The sequence below is a fragment of the Neophocaena asiaeorientalis genome, unplaced genomic scaffold (genome assembly GCF_003031525.2).
Source record: "Neophocaena asiaeorientalis asiaeorientalis breed wild unplaced genomic scaffold, Neophocaena_asiaeorientalis_V1.1 scaffold138, whole genome shotgun sequence".
NCBI classification, from domain to species: Eukaryota; Metazoa; Chordata; class Mammalia; order Artiodactyla; family Phocoenidae; genus Neophocaena; species Neophocaena asiaeorientalis.
In genome coordinates, this window is record NW_020172632.1 from 5,619,319 (window position 1) to 5,637,007 (window position 17,689).

Below are 17,689 nucleotides of genomic sequence, written 5' to 3' on the forward strand. Positions count from 1 at the left end.
GGCGGGAGCGCAGGGCAGAGCTCAGCGGACATGGCTAGGCAGAGCTCACCACCTGCAGGGACAAGCTTGAGGAGCCCTGTGGGGATAAGGGGAGGTCATGGCTGCAGGTGTGGGGGGCACTGGACATTATTCAGGAGAACTGGGGGGCAGGGACAGTTCAGGTGGCATGGGAGAGTGGAGCTCACCTCCCTGTGGGCAAAGGATAGGTGCCTGGAGAAGGCTGGGCTTGGGGCAGGGGAGGACGGCAGGCCCGTGAGGGGTGCTGACCTCACCATTCTGCAGAGTCTGGGGGCGTGTACTTGAGGCTTCTGGGACTGGTCAGTGAGTGTGGCTCTCGTGGCCAGAGTCTGAGACAGGAGGGCTATCTGGCCATGTGAACTGAGCCTCCTTGGTTACAAGTGAAACCTGCCGACCCAGTGAGGGGTGGAAAGGGAACCTGATTAGAGAAACCTGGGAGGCTCTGCTGCCTTACCAGGCCCCTCCCTCCCAGATGTCCTCAGGCCTTCTCGTCCCTTTTCCTCAGGGCTCTGCTCAGATATCAGCTCCTTGGGAGGTCTTCCTTCACAGCCTGCCACCTTCCTCTGCTTTTTCTTCATAACCCTCATCCCTTCCGACAACAGATCATCTGTTTGCTTGTTTGTTGTCTGCTCTTCCTGCTAGAACACGGGATGGGCATTTTAGTCCATTGTGTTTCCTGCTGGACCAGGGCCCTCGTTGTGATAGGTGCATAGTACATGCTTGTGTGGGGAGCTGTCAGGGTGGGGATGTCTGAGGGGAGTACAGGGGAGAGGCCCCGAGAGTGGGAGGCTGGGAGGTGGGGCAGAGCCCTGAGGGTGGAGTTGGGGGTTGGCAGCTGGCCCTGCAGGAGCAGCTGGGGTCTCTCCCAACCCAGACAGCCGGGCCGAGTGCCAGACACCAGGATCCAACCACCTGTGCCGGTCTCTCTTGGGTATTCTTAAGGGGCCCAAACCCCATTATCCTCTCTTCCACACCTGCTCCTTCTGCTGCATTTTCTAACTCGCTGAAGGGGGCAACATCCACCCAGGTGTCCATGGGAAACGTGGATGCTGCCCTGACACCCCTTTTGCACGCTGTCTGCCCTCCAACACCCATTGTCACTAAACCCTGCCAACTCTACCGTCACGTCTCCCCATCTCTCCACTCCTCTCCATCCCTACTGCTCATACCACTAAGTCAAGCCTTCCCCATTTCTTTCCTGACCCCAGCTTCCTAGGAGCGCTCCACTCCTAGATTCCACATGCAGTCAGAGTGTATCTTGAAAAAAACATGCTCACCTTACACTTCCACCCAGGACCCTTCTGTGTCTCCCCGCTGCCTTTAGAACCCAAACCAGCACCCTTGCCACAGCCTTAAAGGCCTAGTCTGCCCCTGCTCCCAGCCTAGCATCTCAGTTTCCCAGGTGCACTGGGCTTTGTTCATACTGTCCCCTCTGCTGGAAGCACCTTCTCCACCCTGGTGGCACCTACTCATTCATTCATTCCACAAGCCTGTACCGAGCCTCACCATGTGCAGACACAGCTCTAGAACTGAGGACCCAGAGGGAAATAAAACAGACCCAGGGTCACTACCCTCCTAGAGCTTATAATATACCTAGGACTCAGCTAAAGTGTCACCTCCTCCAGGAAGCCACCGGTGATGGGCAGGTTAGATGCCTGCCTGGGTGAGTCCAGTCGGGGATGGGGTGTCTGGTGGAGGGGGTTCTTCCTCTCACTGTTGGATCTTTCTACAAGCAGCTGCTCTTGTTGCTTCAGAGCCCCCACCTGCGCTGGCTGCCGTCTATTCCCTCGACCCGAGGCTGAATCGGGCCCCTCCCCCAGGCTCCCCCATCACAGCCCAGTTCCACTGCTGCTATTGTCAGATTGTTGTGTCCGTCTCCCCTGCCAGCCTGGCTTCCTGAGCACGGAGGCAGCGTCTCAGTGGATTCCATGCCCCCAGTGCCCATGGGCGGGCACTGAGGATGTTTGGAATGAATGAGGAAGTGCTGGAACCATGTGGAAGGAACCCAGTGGGGAGCAGGGAGCCCTGCTGGGTAGGGGAGGTGACAGGGAGGCTCCCTCAGGTGACTGAAGCGAGTGCTCCCCCCTGGCCCTGAGCCCCAGCCCGTCAGGGTGAGGAGGGAGCTTAGAGATGGTGGAAGCCCACCTGTGGCTGCACAGGTGTGTGTCGGGGCAAGGGTGCTGACAGCCCAAGGGGCAGGCAGTGAGTCGGGCCCGGGCACGTCCGGGTCTCCTGCCTGCTGCAGGTGCGTCCTTCTCCCTGGGAAAACTACCCCATTTTCCTGGCCACCTGCTTCCTGGACTCTAGGCCTGTGGTGACTCTGAGACTGACCAGCCTGGGGCCTGGCTGCCATGCCAGAGTCACTGTGGGCTTTGAACCCTTGCCCCTGGCCCCTGTCCACATGGCCCTGAGATCCACGAATGAGCAGCCCCATCTCCACCCTCATCTGACACCACTGAGGTGAGATTTAAAGACTGGAGGACCCCTAGCCCTTGCCCTTCTGGGCTCTTTAGTCTGATGGTGGTGACAGGTGTGTTAAGGAGGGAGGACTTTGACACCTAGACATCTTGCCTGTGAATTCCGGTGGGAAGGCAGAAGGAGTGGAGTAGGATGTACATCAATTAGGACAAGGGTTCGGAGTCAGGTGCACCGGCCTCCGGCCCGTACAGGCTGTATGGCCTGGGATAGATCTCTGAACCTCTCTAAGCCTCTGTTCCCCCATCTGGAAATGGGGATAATTATAGACCCCACCTCACAGGGTTATGAGATTTAGATAGGCTCTGGGGTTGGTGGGAGCTTGGCATGCTGTTCAGTGCTTTGGCTCCCCTGGTCCCCCCTGCAGCTGCTCGACATCGCCGGGAATCAGCTCACGGATATCCCCGAGAGGCTCCCCGAGTCGCTCGAGTACCTGTACCTGCAGAACAACAGGATTAGTACTGTACCTGCCAATGCCTTTGACTCCACACCCAACCTCAAGGGGATCTTTCTCAGGTAGGAGGTGCTCTGGGCCCTGCACGCGCCCCTCTGGGGACTGGCCCGGCTCCAGCAGGGTAGTCAGGTCACATGGGAACCACTTGCAGGTAGAGGTCAGTATTTGAAGCCTAGCTTTCCTGCTGACCAGCTGTGTGACCCTGGGTACATCACAGAACCCCACTGAGCCCCTGTTTCCTCGGCGCTCAAGGGTGGGGACAGTCCTGGCCAGGCCTGGTGAGGTTCATGGGTTTGTGAGAGGGCTTTGGAAGATTTAAAAAGCAGAGCACGTGGGTGTTATTGATGTTCCTGTGGCAGGAGGGGACCACAGAAAGCATCTTCCCAGTTTACAGCTGGGAAGGCTGAAGCCCAGAGAGCACAGGTGACCACTGTGTCCACAGCTGGCCAGGCTGGGCCTGGGCCTCAGATCCAGGACAGCAGATGTTCAGGTCCTCACTGGGTTCTGGGGGTTTCAGATGATTCAGGGGACCCAGCTACGCAAGGAGCTTCCATACAGCAGAGCCAGGGTGGTTCTTCCCACCATCCCCATCCCCCAAGTCAGAGAGGAGACAGATCAGAGTAAGGCAGTATGTGCACTGCCGAGGGCTTTGTGACCCAGAAGGCCAGGCTGGGTGACGTCGGGGTGGTGTGACCTGTGCCTCTCGGCTCCTGCAGGAGACCGAGGTGCAGAGAGTTGAGGGGGCCTGAGATCAGAGCCCGGCCTCCCCCTCCCAAACCTAAGTGTGTCCCTGGCCCAGCTTGGCCCTGGCCTTGTCTGTGTGCCCCTCCACACCTGGCACCAAGGCGACTCCAGGCTGGCAGTGCAGGAGCCTCAGGCCTAGAGGTTAATGCCAAAGGGCAGGCAGGGAGGAGGTGTCTGTGTCTGCCCCCCCAAGTCATAGTGAGAGCACATATGCGGGAGGCCTTCCCTCCGCTGCACTGGGTCACCCCTACCCCCCAGCAGCAGCACACTGAAGAGCTTGAGCTCCCCGTGTCACCTGCGCTCCTGAGCCGCCTCCTTTTGTGTTTGCCGCGCGTCTTCCCGGAGGGCCCGTCCCCTGCGCTCCACTTCTGGGCTGGGTCGGTGTGGGCACGGTCAGGCCCCGGCGCTGACCCCACGTGGGTGGCCTGCACAGGTTTAACAAGCTGGCCGTGGGCTCTGTGGTGGAAAGTGCCTTCCGGAGGCTGAAGCACCTGCAGGTCTTGGACATAGAAGGCAACCATGAGTATGGTGATGTTTCCAAGGACCGGGGCCGGTTGGAAGAGGAAGAGCAGGAGGAGGACGAGGAAAGGTGGTAGTGACAGGGTAACCACACCTGACATAGGTAGGTGGTCCATGCGGGGTGCGCTAACCTGCTTCACCAGATTCCTGGCCCTGACCCCAGTCTAGGTCTTTCTGTCCTTTCCTCACCCTCTGTCCCCTGCTTCATGATTCATTTTGCAAATCTGTTAGAGCACTTGGTGTGCTCAGGCCCTGAGTGAGAGGTCAGGTATGGCAGTGCACCTGTGGGAGGCCGGCCGGAGCCGGGGGCCTCCATGCAGGGTGATGCATCCCTGATGGGACCCGCACAGGGGCTGGGATGGTGGGAGCAGGGAATGAATGTGGGGCCCCGGGAGGAGGCTACTGCTGGTTCCAAGCCAGAGATGCTGGGGGCGGACGGTAAGGATGCAGACAAGCAGCTGGGCCTGAAAAGAGTCTGGGGGTGCACACTTGAGGAGCCCAAGTAGTCCTGCTGGACATGGGGTGAGGGAGAAGACAAGATACCAGTTCTAGCTTGGAATTCCAGGTGGACGATAGTACTGGGGGGAGCAGGTTTGGAGGGGGGAGTGATGAGTTTGGAGGGCGCTGGAGGGGCTGCCCAGGGTGGGCTGGATATGTGGGTCTGGGGCTCAGGAGTGAGGTCTGGGCTGGAGATGGGGGTCCAGGCATCGTCAGCCTTGAAACAGTCACTGAAGCCACAGGAGGCTGGGGGAGCTTGCCTTGAGGGGGTGAGAGAGAGAGAGAGAGAGAGAGAGAGAGCATGGCCAGCCGGAGGGGAATGGGTGGAAGGAGCTGGGACAGAGCACCGGGGCACCGAGACAGGAGAAATGCAGGCAGCCCAGGACAGAGGGTGATTACACACGCATGCAACACAAACACCTGCACGTGCACACAGCACACCAACCCACATGCACACACGCTCACACCCACGTCTAAGCATGTACACACATGTTTAGCACAAAGCACACACTCAAACACACACCACACATGTGCACACACAGACATGTATATACTCCATCGCACATTCACAGATGCAGGACAGGTGCACCAGTGCATGCACGTGTGTGCATGCGAGTACATGCGCACATGCCTCCCCAGGCACACGTGCCCTTGTGTGCACACGTGCACACACACATACGTGTGCATGCCCATTATGCCTCCATGCACAGGCTTCTCTGGAAGTAGAGGGAATCAGCCGTGCTTCTGACAGACTGATAGAGCCGAGCATGGCCACAGACTCACCGGATTTATCCACAAGGAGGTCACCGTGACCTTGTGGGGAGCGGCTTCAGGGGCAAAGAGGGTGGAGAAAGCGGCTGGAAAGGAGAGGGTCCAGGGCGTGTAGACACTTCTAAGAAGTTTGACTGTGAAGAGATGGAAGAGGGTGGTGGTGGGAAAGGGGGCGTGAAGTTCAGGCAGGGCTCTGTTCATGTTAAGCCTTTTTTAAGGGATAGAGCTGGCTTGAGGGCTGATGGGGAGGGGCAGTTTGGAGGGAGGATTTAAAAATATAAGAGAAGAGAGCTGGGTGTAGCCATCCCTGTGGAAACAGGAGGAAGGACTGGCTTGGGCAGGAGGGTCAGCGCTCCTTTCACTGTGGCGGGAGGACGGAGGACCGAGTGGCTTGGTAGCTGCACATGAAGTCACACCTGCCTGATGCACACCTCTCTGGGCAGCAGGAGGTGCTCAGCAGATGGGGCTGTGTGTGGAGACGATGACCAGTTGCATCCATCCATGGCTGGGGGTTTTGGCCAGGTGTGTGGGACAGGAGGGCAAGGAACAAGGGAACTGAGGGTACTGGCAAGAGAATGGCTGCCTCGCGGAGGCTGGGGGTCAGGCTGGGAAGGGAAGAGGGTGCAGACAGGAGGGGTTGGTCTCCTGGGGGGGCTGTTGGAGAGTGGGCACAGTGGTGGCGAGTAGCCAGGAGGAGAGGTGTGGTCAGGAGGGAGAATCAGAGTGAGCCGAGCTGGGAGTCCTGGGGCCAGGGTGTGGCCATGGGAGGAGGCCACTGGGCCACTGTTCGGAAGCTGAATTGAAGTGGGGCCTGGGTCAGAGAGAGGCCTGAGGGGGGTTGAGGATACCGTGGGTGGATGACAGAGGGAGGTGGGGAAAGGGGTCCAGCGGATGACAGAGAGAGCAGTGTGCTGGGCTGGCTATATCCAAGCGTGGAGGGCAGGCCCAGAGGCAGTGCTCGGCAGTCATCTTACTTGACTCCTGGGGCCCTGGGCCATGAAGCTGGAGCCCCTTCTCTCCACGCATTGTCCTCAGGCAGAGCCAGGGGTCAGCGACTGGGGTGACTGGCCATTCAGTTGAGGATGCTGTGGCCCTCACGAGGGGTACCCTGGGTCCCGGGGTGGAGGAGATCTGCCCCCTCTAGAGGACATTGGCCGCGGTCAGGTGTGCTGAGCGGGACCCTAGGAGAGGCCCTGGGAAAGGCCAGAGAGATCCAAAGTCCCTCCAGTCCACACCAGGCCCCCCAGGAGCACCTCCTAGTGGGTGACCCGCTGGCTCTGGACCCCCTGTCACCTCCCCCTCGGGTCTGCAGTTGCCTGACCCTCCCAGAGCCCCCGGCTCTAATCTACCTGTCCCAGGCTGGTCGTGGTTGGTGGGTCTGCCCTGGCCTCCTCTGACTCTCCCGCGTGTTCTGCAGGATGACGGACCGCTGGAGCCTTTCTGCAGCACGTGCCTGAGCCTTGTGAGTCCCCACTCTGCCTCGCTCACAGACACACCCAGCGCAGCACCTGCCGGGCCCCCGCTCCGCACACAGGCTGGACCCAGTCTCCCACACCCACCCCTTCCTGCAGCTCATCCGCAGCCAGACACATGCAGACACCACACCCACACACACCACACAGCTGCACATCATCCTCCAAATGTCCCACTCTCGCCCCACACCCAACACCGCCATCACTCCCTGAGTCCTGCAGACTCGATGAAGGGTCTGACCTGCCCTGGCACTCATGGGCGTGTGTTCCCTGCCCCGTGGACACACCTACATACACGAGTCACATGCAAACAGCCCTCCTTGGCCTATGCCGCCGAGAGCTCTTGGCCCAGCCAGAAATGGCCAGAGCAGCTTGCTGTCTGACTGTCTGCCCGTCCGTCTGTCCCTTGCGGAAGACACAGAGTTACCTCCATCCTCTCTGCGTCCAGGTGCCTTCCTCCTCTGGACTTCACAAAAGCTGGCTTTTGTTCCTTTCCCTCCCTTTGGGGACAGGAACCTTCAGGACTGCTGCCCTGGCCCGCCCACCCGGCTCCCCACCACTGGGGCCGTCACTCCCCGCCAGGCCCTGGCCGGCTGCAGGCGCGTCTTTGATGGACCAGCCCCCCTGAGGCCAGAGGGAAGGTCTGGGGCCGCTAGGGCCCTTGGGCTGGAACTAGGCGGAGGCCACGGGGCTGGGCACAGCAAGAGCGAAGGGCCCAGCTGCACCGATGAGAGAACTTTTTTATTCTTTGGGCCTGAGGGGAGTTCTGGGTGCCTTTGGTTTTTTTTATTCTTTTTTAAGGAAAAAAAAATGATAAAATCTTCAAAGCAGATTTTTCTTGTTACAGAAAAACTAATATAAAAGCATTACCCGAGTCTGGCAGCCTGTGGCCGTGTCTATGTGTGCTTCCTGCCAGGTGCTGGGCTCATGCCTGGCCGGGTGGGCAGGATCCAAGCACCTCAGCACCTCTGGACTGGCAGGAGTCAGTGCAGGGTCCAGTTCTTGGGGCCCACAAAGCAATCACACAGGCAGAGGTCCAGGGATGCGGGGCTTAGTGGCAGGTAAGGCGGCCTGGAGGCAGGTGCCGCGCCTCAGCGGGGTGGGGGTCAGCAGGTTGGGACCACCACACTCGGCCGTGAGCTCACTCTGCACTCCCAGGGTCTGAGCATCCAAGCAAAGGGCTTGCCGGCTTCAGATTGCGCAGGGCTCCTGTGCACTGAGTGGGCATTCCCGATGGCTCTGTCCCATAGAGGATGCTGGAGTGGGAAAGGGGCTGGAGGCAGGCCTGGGAGCTGGGGCTCTGGTCTCTGCAGACCTGCCCAGGGAAGAGGCTGCAGACATGCCCAGTGCACCACCACCGCCAGCAGGGCCAGAGCTGGATCAGAAGGCAGTACCCGGCTTAGAGCAAAGAAGAACCCCTGACGGGCAGAGCTGCCCCACAGTGGATGAGATGCCCAGCAAGTAGTGGCCCCTCACTACTGCAGGTGTGTAAGTATGCTCCTGTCAAGCCCAGTAAAGAGCAGGTTCCTGCCTTGTGTGGAGCCGATACCATTGCTCGAAGGGCCTTAGAGATGTGACACAGGGAAGGGGCCGATAAGCCAGGCCCCACCATGGGGGGAGTTAGGATAGCTTGACATCTGACCTCTCCTAGGTGACTGGGCCTTACGGAAGGAAAGATGCTCCCATGGTGGATACTACAGCCCTCAGCCCTGCAGTGGGAGGGGGAGCCGGGGGCCCTTCCTGGGCTCCTCAGACTATGGCCCTGGGAGGAGGATGGAAGTAGTTCAGGAGTGGGGGGCTGGGAGGCAGGTACCCTCCTGATTCTCGGAGTGACCCTGGAAGGCCCCTCCCCTCCCCCAGCTTCAGTGTCTCCAGTGCAAGACCCTGGGGCTGCATCTTCTCCCCAGAGTACGTCCAGAGCAGGCTGTGTGGCCAGGGCTCTTCTGTGTCCCCTGCGAGCCTCCTGTAGGCACCACGGGACTGAGGAGAACGACAAAGGGAGAGTCCGGAAACTTCTTGGGCACATCCCCTCCTTAAAGCAAAGCATTCACTGAAAGGAGCCAGGCTGGCTGAGGAAATGTGTTTCTTTTGTGAGGACCGGCCTCAGGGCCCTGCCTGCAGAGCAGAGCCCAGGCTGTGGGCAGAGTGGTCTGTCCACACTGTGGCTGTCCAGACAGGCCCCTGGGCAGCCTGGTTTGCACTCTACCTCCTGCATGTGATGGCTCAGGCAGGCCTGTCCCCACTCCAGCCACCAGGATGGGCTCATTTGCACGCTGGCGGCCCAGGCAGGCCTGTCCACACGCTGACAGCCCAGGCAGAGCTGTCTACACTTCAGCTACACGGACAAGGCTGTTGACATTCCAGCTTCCTGGACAGCCCTGTCTGTCCTCTGGCTGCCCAGACAGGCCAGTCTGCTCTCTGCCTGTATTAGCCCAATAAAGAAATGCTGGCCAGAGTATGGTCGCTAGGCCCACAAGATTGAAAAAGAAAATACCTTTATTTAGTCATCACTGAATTTGCAAACACAGAAGGGAATAGAAAATCTAACTCCACTTCATCACACGGGCTTTGGGGGAGCGCTGACCCCAGGGCCACATGGGTAGCTTGACTAAAGCATCCCAGGTGAGTCTTCCTCCCCAGTCCCGGCCAGCCCACCTGTTCAGTGGGAGGCTAGCCCTGGTGTTTCTAAGGGCCCTGTGGCTCTGATGAAGACATCCTCGTCTCCACATTGGGTGAGCTTTGTGAGAGAGAACTGGTAGGACAGGAGACAGGATGGGCCCCCATACACACAGGTCATGTGGCACATGGAAGGCAGCGGTCTTGGCCTTAGGCTGGGCCCATCCTTGGGGAGAGCAGTTTGTTTGAGGCCACGTGTTACGGGGCAGGGTGGGGGCTGGCCTGGGCTGGGACACAGCTGGGGCAGAACCAGGACATTGCTATGTCTTCATAAATTGAAAGCAGTGGTGGCTTTGGGGCTCCTGGGAAGGGGTGGAGCCTCTCTCTTGGCATCTGGCCTTGCAGGCAACCCTATCCTCCGGGAGGGAGGGAGGGGCCGAGGCTTGAAAGCCTTGAACTAGAGTCCTGGCCCTGACATTATTTGCTCTCAGACCTGGGGCAACTGTTTTCAGCTCTCAGAGCCTCAACTCTGTGTTCCAGAAAGTGGGGACCATACCCCTGCCTGCCGCCCTCACAGGTCAACACGATGCAAATGTTGCAGTCGGGGCTTGGGCTACGCCTGCCTGTAACTCTCCAGCCGGGGCTCCCACATGCAGTCTTTCCCCTTTCTGAGACTCCACTTTCCATCAAGTGGATCTCATTCCGGACTCTCAAGGTGGGGGGAAGGTAGTGTGAGCCTGGTCCTGTGCTCAGGAAAGTCGTGAATTGAGATTCTGCCCTCGGCCCCTGATCACGGAGGGCTCCCCTAGCCCCTACAGCTCCGCGGGCTCAGACGTTGGTCTCAAGCTCACTGATCTCAATGGTGCAGTGGTCCAGGCTGGCGGCAGCCGGCTCCTCATCCTGCTCTACCTGGATGGGGACGTGGTGGGGACAGGTGGGGCCCAGGGTCAGCTCTGAGGCCTCAGCCACGCTCTTCACACAGCCATTCTGCTGGGTCGCCACGATCTCCTGGAGGCTCACTGGGCTGGTCTCGCAGGGTGGCAGTTTCTGGAGAGGGGAAACAGGTCTTGGCAGCAGCAGGCGAGACTGGGGTTAGGCAGTAGGGAGGACTGAAGGAGCAAAGGGCTGGGGACAACCGGACTGGGTTTCCTACAGACGTGCTGGGGGATCTTGATAGGTCACAGGGACTCTCCGGGCTCCAGTTCCTGCCTTCTCCTGGGACTGTCTTAGTAGAGGAGGGCACCTGGCCCACAGGGTCCAGTGCGGGAATGGGCGGCTCCCCTGCCTGGCCTCAGCGTCCTCCCCATGGAGTGGGGCAGCCTGCTACACGTGGTTACTGATGAAGCCCCAGCAGACGCGTGAACGCTGGCATTGCTGTGGGCGCTGCTCCCTGAGGGCACTGACTATGTTCACCACTGCTGTTCCTGTGTCTGGATCAGCGCTGGCCACAGTGGGTGCTCAGCAACTTGCCGTTAGAGGAATCTGTCACCGGGTGCCCACGATGAGAACAAGGCATGGCGGGATCAGGCGAGGGCTGCCCAGCTGGTGAGTGGCCGATGTGCTGCCTTGCCCACCCCACCTGGCTCCACCCCCGGGTCTTTGGGCAGCCCGGCTGGGAGGGAGGCACCGTTCTCACCTCAGTGCCCGTGTCCTGAGTGAAGTCCTTCCGGCAGACATGAGCCATGATCCCGGCGGCCAGTGCATCACCCAGCACGTTAATCATGGTGCGGAAACGGTCCCTGGTGGGCCAAGGCGGGCAGTGAGCGGCAGGCCCTCTGCCGTAAGGGGAGCTGGAAGAGGACAGTGCTCACCCCAGCAGCACCCACAGGATGGGCGCCTTCCTGGTCCTCCCAGCCCACCACCCCCTGGTGATGCTGAAGTGGGTGGTGCAGGGCCGGCTTTGTAGGTATACGTGACTGTGCAGTGGCTCAGGGCCAGTGTGCAGAAGGGCCCGGACTTGGGCTAATGCTCTGCTCCCACCCTCTTGAAATTCTTTATAACTTTCGAACAAGGGGTCCCACATTTTCATTTTTGAAAACTGGGCCCCACAAAGAATGCAGCTGGGCTGGTGTCAGTGAGTACCCGCTGTGCCAAACCACGGCATTTCCCCAGCCCACCCCGAGTGCCTACCACCCAAGGGATAGGGGTGGGTGGGGCGAACCCCACTTACAGAGCCCAGTCGACAGCGATGATGAGGGTGATGTCATCAGTGGGAAGTCCCACGGAGGTGAGCACGATAACCATGGTGACGAGCCCGGCCTGGGGGATGCCAGCTGCCCCGATGCTGGCTGCGGTGGCTGTGATGCTGCAGGAGGGGCAGGGAGCATTGCTGGGCCCTGGACCCAAGGAGGAGGCCAAACTCCCAGGGCCTCTGGGGACAGCGTGTGGAGCAGGAATTGTTAGGAATGCCACATCAGGGAGTTCCCTGGGTGGGAGGCATATCTCTGCTTAAGGTCCTGTGGTCCCAGAGGCCCCCATCCCTGGCCTCAGCAGAACCTCCTGAGAAGTTTGTGGAAAACCCTGTGTCTGGAGCCACTGTCTCTGTAGGTTTCCAGCAAGCTGCCCACAGATTCTGATTGTCCACTGGCACAGCTCTGCCCAGCCTCCCTCTAGGACTGGGACCCCAGGGTCAGACTTGTGCCCTCGGGGTGGCATGTGAGGCTTTCCCCTTGGCCTCTGCCCCTCACCCTAGCACCCTTCCCTCAGCTCTAGCCACACCAGCAACTCTTCCACCATCCCTCAATCCTGCCCCTGGCCTCTGCTTACCCTGTGCCTGCCTGCATCACCCTCCCCTGCTCTGCATGTCCAGACTGCAGGCCCTCCTCTGGCCCCAAGCTTCCCAGCCTGCTCAGAGCTCCCCCTCTGCAGGGCAGCGCTGGGGAAGGAGACTGGTGCCCTGAGTCACGGGGCCAGGTCACGTTTCAGCCCCAGCACTGGCTTGCTGTGTGGCCTGGAATAAGCCCCTTGCCCTCTCTGGGCCTCAGAGACTCCATGAGATCTGGGAGCTCGAGACTCCTGAAGGCCGTTCCAGGGTACCCCCCGCCCCAATCCACACTGGGTGCAGGGTGTCGGGAGTGCACCTGATGGTGATGACCTGGCCGAAGTCCAGATCATAGTTGTTGACCTGGGCAATGAAGATGGCGGCCACAGCCTCGTAGAGTGCGGTGCCGTCCATGTTGATGGTGGCGCCCACGGGCAGCACGAAACGGGCAATGCGCCGGTCGATGTGGTTGTTCTCCAGCAGGCACTTGAAGGTGATTGGCAGTGTGGCTGAGCTGTGGGCAGAGGGGCCAGCGTCTGCTCATCACCCTCCTCCAGGATGGGCAGGGCCCCCAGGTTGTCCGCTGACCAGTGACGGAAGCTCTCCCCGCTCCCCCCACACCAGGCAGTTGGCCCATCTGGGGTAGGGGGAGAACAGGCTGAAGGGGCTTTGAAAATGGTCACATGGCCAGACTTGCCCAGGCCCAGGGCCTCAGAGACCCCCATACACACGGGTCAGGAAGGGAGTTACCACCAGCCGAGCTCCTACTATGCGCCGGGCACTGTGCTTTATACATCCTCATGGCTTCCTGGGAGGGAGGGGTTTTAAGTCCCTTTTACAGGTGACAAAACTGAAGCCCAGAGGGGAGGAGGGGCTGACCCTGTGTCACACGACTATGCCAAGTGCGGATGAAGAGGTCAGTCAAAAGCAGGGCTCTGGCGGGACCGCTGGCTTCAGATTCCGGCCTCCCACTAGCCCAGTGGCCCTGGCACCTCCTTAACCTGCATGTGCCGTAGTTTCCTTGTCCCAAGCAGTCCATACATTACAGAGCTATTAGGATTAACGAGTGGGCCCTCAGGAGAGCATCTGCATACTGTAGGCGTTCAACCAGTGGTAGCCACTGCTCACGGTGCAGCTGTGTTGTTACTGAGCTCCCAGTGGCCGTGTTGGGACTGAAACTCAGGTTAGCGTGGCCCCAGAGCCCTTCCTCTACCACAGGCCATTGCCTGGGAAGCCCACTGGCACCTGCCAGAGCCCCTCATGGGCCCCAGGCATGCTGGGCCCGAGGCCGTGGTTCCTGCCAACAAGAAATGGCAAGGGCTGCTGGCTCTGTCACGGGGGCCAGCAGCTGCTTGGGGCTTCGTCTTTCCCTCTCACCTCCTCCCTCGGCCCTGGGTGAGGGTTCCTGGAGAAGGCTTCTAGGGCTTCTCCTCACTGGGCTTCTGCTCCTCCTGAGTCCTGTATGAGGTGCTTCTGCTGCCAAGGGTGGGCCATGTGGCTGCCAGGGAAGGAGGTCTGTGGTGGCCCTCATTCCCGTTTTACAGATTGGGAAGCTGAGGCCCAGGAAAGAGAAGGCAGTAAGGGATGCAGGGAAGAGCCAGGCCTTTGGTGCCAGAGACATGGGCTCAAGTTCGGGTGACTTCTTCCATGCGGAGCTTGGACATTTGCTGTGGGGAGAACCACCCTTTCTTCACAGGGTTAGATGCCCAGTAAGTGACCACCTCCTTTCCCCCACCGCACCCCTTGCTCAATAGCCAAGTTTGCATGACACTGCCTCCCTGGGTCTCCTGCACGCGCTTTGGCCTGGGATCTTTGAGGACAGGTGCTGCTTCATCAAGCCCAGACCGGCCTTAGTGGGTTATCTCCATTAATCCCACAGTAACCCTATGTGGCAGAGGCTACGATGATCCTCAGTCTGTATCCGAGGAAACTGACAGGGAGGTCACCAGGGAGGTCAGGTGACCGGCCCACAGCCACACAGCTAGTGGGTGATGGAACCATGAGGCAAGTTCCCACTGTCCGGAGACACCGCCAAGGTTGTGACGGGGCAACTTGCCAGGCTGTCCCAGTGACAGCAGACAGGCAAGGTCCCTAAACAGCACAGGGTCTGACTTCCACAGAAGCACCACATGGCAGCGCAAGGCAGCAGCGATAGCAATTGCAGACTCAGCACTCTCCAGCTCTCCCTGCCCCTGTTGCGTGGAAGCCGAGCCCCATGTGGACTGAGTGAACCCGGGGTATGTGGGCAGGTGGGGGAGGGCTTTCTGCCATTTGGGCAGGTAGTGCCTCAAGCGTTACATTTTAAGAATACGTCTTGTTACCGGAGCGTCTCCCAAGTTTGCGAAGCAGGTCACGCTGACACTTTCCGTGGTTCTATGGCTACGGACAAATGATGGCTGGACAGAAGGACAGCATTCAGCCATGGTCTCCTCCCCCATCCTGCCCGCTGCCCAGGGCTACCTGGAGGAGGTGGCCAGCGCAATGAGCAGGGCCTGGAGAATGCCGCGGATGAAGACGATGGGGTTCTTTTTGGTGATGAAGAAGTAGAGCAGGGGCAGGATGAAGAGGCCGTGCACCACCAGCCCGCACACCACGGTGACAGCGTAGAAGCCCAGCTTCTTTCCCACGGTCGTGGGGTTGTCCATCTCCAGGATCTTGCCAGCGATGAGGAACACGATGCCAAAGGGGAAGTACCTGGGGTGGGCGGGGCAGCCGGCTCAGTGCCGGGCACACAAAGGTCCTGGGAGGCCCTGGCACTGCATCACTGCCTAGCCTCACCCTTCTACGCCTCCCGGGGCCCCTGTGAGGACAGAATGAGACGGTGTGCCCAGGTGCCTGGCACGTGGTGAAAGGAATGCCACCTCAACCAGCCCAGCGAGGCACAGCCTCCGGCCGCTCTGCCTTCCTCCGTCCAGGCCTTTGAGGAGCTCCCCTGCCCTCTGCAAGCCCACATTTCAGCCCAGCAATGCCACAGCCTCTGGGGGTGACCTTGGCAGGCCTCTGCATTTCCCCATCTGACTGTGCAAGGTTAATTAGAAGATTCCTAAGGTCTGAACTCTGAACTGAGAAGGGGCAGCTGGTTGTCACTTCCAGTGTTTCCTTTCTCCAAAAACTGAGCTGATGGGGATGGGGAAACTGAGGCCAAGAGCACAGGGCCAGGTTTATTAGCTCTTAGCTTGCCGCCAGTGGGCCTGATGGGGCCAGAAGTGGCAGGCCCAGGGCTGGAACCCGGCCTAGTCAGGGCTGGGGGGATCCAGGGGAACGCAGCCTCCCCGGTAGCTTTCTGCTCCCTCCTACGGGACCACGGTGTCCCTCCAGCTGCCCAGGGCAGAGCTGGAAGGGGGTGGAGTGGGTAGAAGAGAAGCCCCCCGCACCCCCACGATGAGGCTTACCACACAGCCACTGCCACGATCTTCATGACGGACTCATTGAGGCACTGGCAGAAGCTGACCAGGGGGGCCCCGCTGTCACCCATACGGCCCAGCATGACGCCTGCGGGGGGCAGGGACACAGCATATCACAGACGCCGCAGACGGCGGCAGGTGTGCATGGCGCCTACGTGTGCCAACACACGCTGGTGGCCAGGCAGGGACAGACCACAGGCCCACGCAGACCTCGGCGCTTAGCCGACTGCCCAGCGGCCTCTGACGCCCCAGCGCTTCCCTCGCACCTCTCCTCTCCTCCCCGCTGGAGCAGGCTGTGACCTCCCCACAGGGCTCTCATCTCTTCCTCCTCTGTCACCCCGCTCTACCCAGCAGCAAGTGCCATGTTCTAAAGACAAAAATGCTCCCTGCCAACACCCCCGACTGGCTTCCCTGTACACACAGCATAACCAACACTCCCACACCCCCCGCTTCAGGCCCCAGTTGATCTGACCCCGTTTACAACTCCCGCCTCTGTCAGGCCCTGCTTTCCCTTCCTCGCTGTGCTCCTGCGTCGCGGCCTTCTTCACGTTTCTAGACTACATCAAGCTCTTGACTGTGGTGGGGCCTTTGCCCGCACGGTACCCGACGCCTGAAGCTCTGGCCTGGCTGGAGACCCGCTCCCACTGCCCTGGCAGACTCCCCACCTACTCCCCTCTATTTCACTTCTGTCTGATCCCTTCATATCACATTACAACAGTCGTCTGGTGATTTTTTCTGTCTTCTCCAGTAGAAGGTTAACCCCATGAAGGCAACTCATCATTGGATGGATGAATGAATGTATGAATGAACAAATGAATGAATGATAAAGCCTTTTCCGGAGCCCCTGTTACCCTCCCCTTGGGGTTCTGGGCTCTCCTTCACTCAGGAAGCTTTCACGTGTGTGCTATTCTGTGGGGGGAGCTCATGCAGGTGAGCATGGTGAGGCTACTCCTGGAACAGTGACAAGTGACTGCTCTCCCTCTGGTGACACAAAAATGGAGAGCAAATCACACCCTGTGACTGCCCTCATGGAGCTTACTGTCACTGTGTCCGAGAGGCTCATCCACTGACTCAGCTGGGGAGGGGCAGGATTTGAACCCTGGTCTGTGGGACTCCAGAGAAGAGCTCTTTCCCTGCCCATGAAGCCGAACCCACGCTGTCTGGTGAGCAGCTACCACGGGCGATGCGGAGCGGTGGCGCCCTGCCGGGATGGGTAGGAGAGGCCAGACATGCGGATGACACTGGGCCCAGCCCTGTGCATCTGGCCCACGGAAGCCTGACTGAGCTCAGAGCCAGGTTTTCTGCTGGCTCTGTCCCTTCTCGGCTATTCCTGTTCCTCATCAGGCTCTCTGGGGCATCCATGGGCTCCGGCTGGCTGGGTGGTAGTGTGCATGGGACGCAGGGGGTGGCAGTGGGCTTCCTCCGACAGGCAGGGCCAATGACACCTTAGCATCAGGGAGGAAACGGGGAAGGAGGTTGCGGTGAGGGGAGCAGCCGCGCAAGTGTGCTCGCTCACGCTCAGATGTGGGCACACAGACGTGGGTGCAGCTAGAGCTGGGCACACACAACAAATACACCCTGACACGTGGACAGTTGCATGTGCTCAGCGCTCAGCAAACAGTGAGTTGAAGGGTCTCAAAGGTTTCTTTAGCTCTGCCAATAGATGTCCTTTCAGTGCGTTCCCACCCCTAAGAGAGAGGCGATGGCTGGGAGGAGGAAGAAAGTCCAGGCTTGGGGACAGATTATCAGATGGACTGAGGATGCTTCCAAACACTGTCTCCTCACACACTCGGGTCTCTGAGGTCCTGGCCCCTCTGTATGCCTGCCTGGCCTTTTGACCACGACGATAAGTGCTCCATTACCCCTTATCATTCATCCATCCATCCATCCATCTACCCGTCTCTCTGGAAGATTATTATTATTTTTTTTTTTTTTTTTTTTTCGGTTCCCGGGGCTC

General features: G+C 59.6%; 2 protein-coding genes across 3 annotated transcripts in view; one reads left to right on the plus strand and one right to left on the minus strand.

The window, feature by feature from the left end:
• PODN (podocan) overlaps positions 1-7,007 on the plus strand; it is a 23,387-nt gene extending 16,380 nt beyond the window's left edge. The window contains exons 9-11 of the mRNA XM_024739222.1: positions 2,861-3,009; positions 4,125-4,313; positions 6,897-7,007. Coding sequence (XP_024594990.1) covers positions 2,861-3,009; positions 4,125-4,287 — 312 coding nt within the window. The 3' untranslated portion in view covers positions 4,288-4,313; positions 6,897-7,007. The remainder of the gene's footprint in view (positions 1-2,860; positions 3,010-4,124; positions 4,314-6,896) is intronic.
• A 3,388-nt stretch (positions 7,008-10,395) lies between these two features.
• Positions 10,396-17,689, minus strand: part of SLC1A7 (solute carrier family 1 member 7) — a 46,089-nt gene continuing 38,795 nt past the window's right edge. Inside the window, exons 6-11 of one of the 2 annotated variants that reach the window (XM_024739289.1) lie at positions 15,721-15,820; positions 14,789-15,022; positions 12,648-12,842; positions 11,738-11,872; positions 11,204-11,306; positions 10,396-10,614 (exon numbers count right to left, since the gene is read on the minus strand). In XM_024739289.1, the coding sequence (XP_024595057.1) occupies positions 10,396-10,614; positions 11,204-11,306; positions 11,738-11,872; positions 12,648-12,842; positions 14,789-15,022; positions 15,721-15,820 (986 nt within the window). Of the gene's footprint in view, positions 10,634-11,203; positions 11,307-11,737; positions 11,873-12,647; positions 12,843-14,788; positions 15,023-15,720; positions 15,821-17,689 lie in introns of both variants that reach the window. The other variant, XM_024739290.1, reaches the window with a different exon arrangement.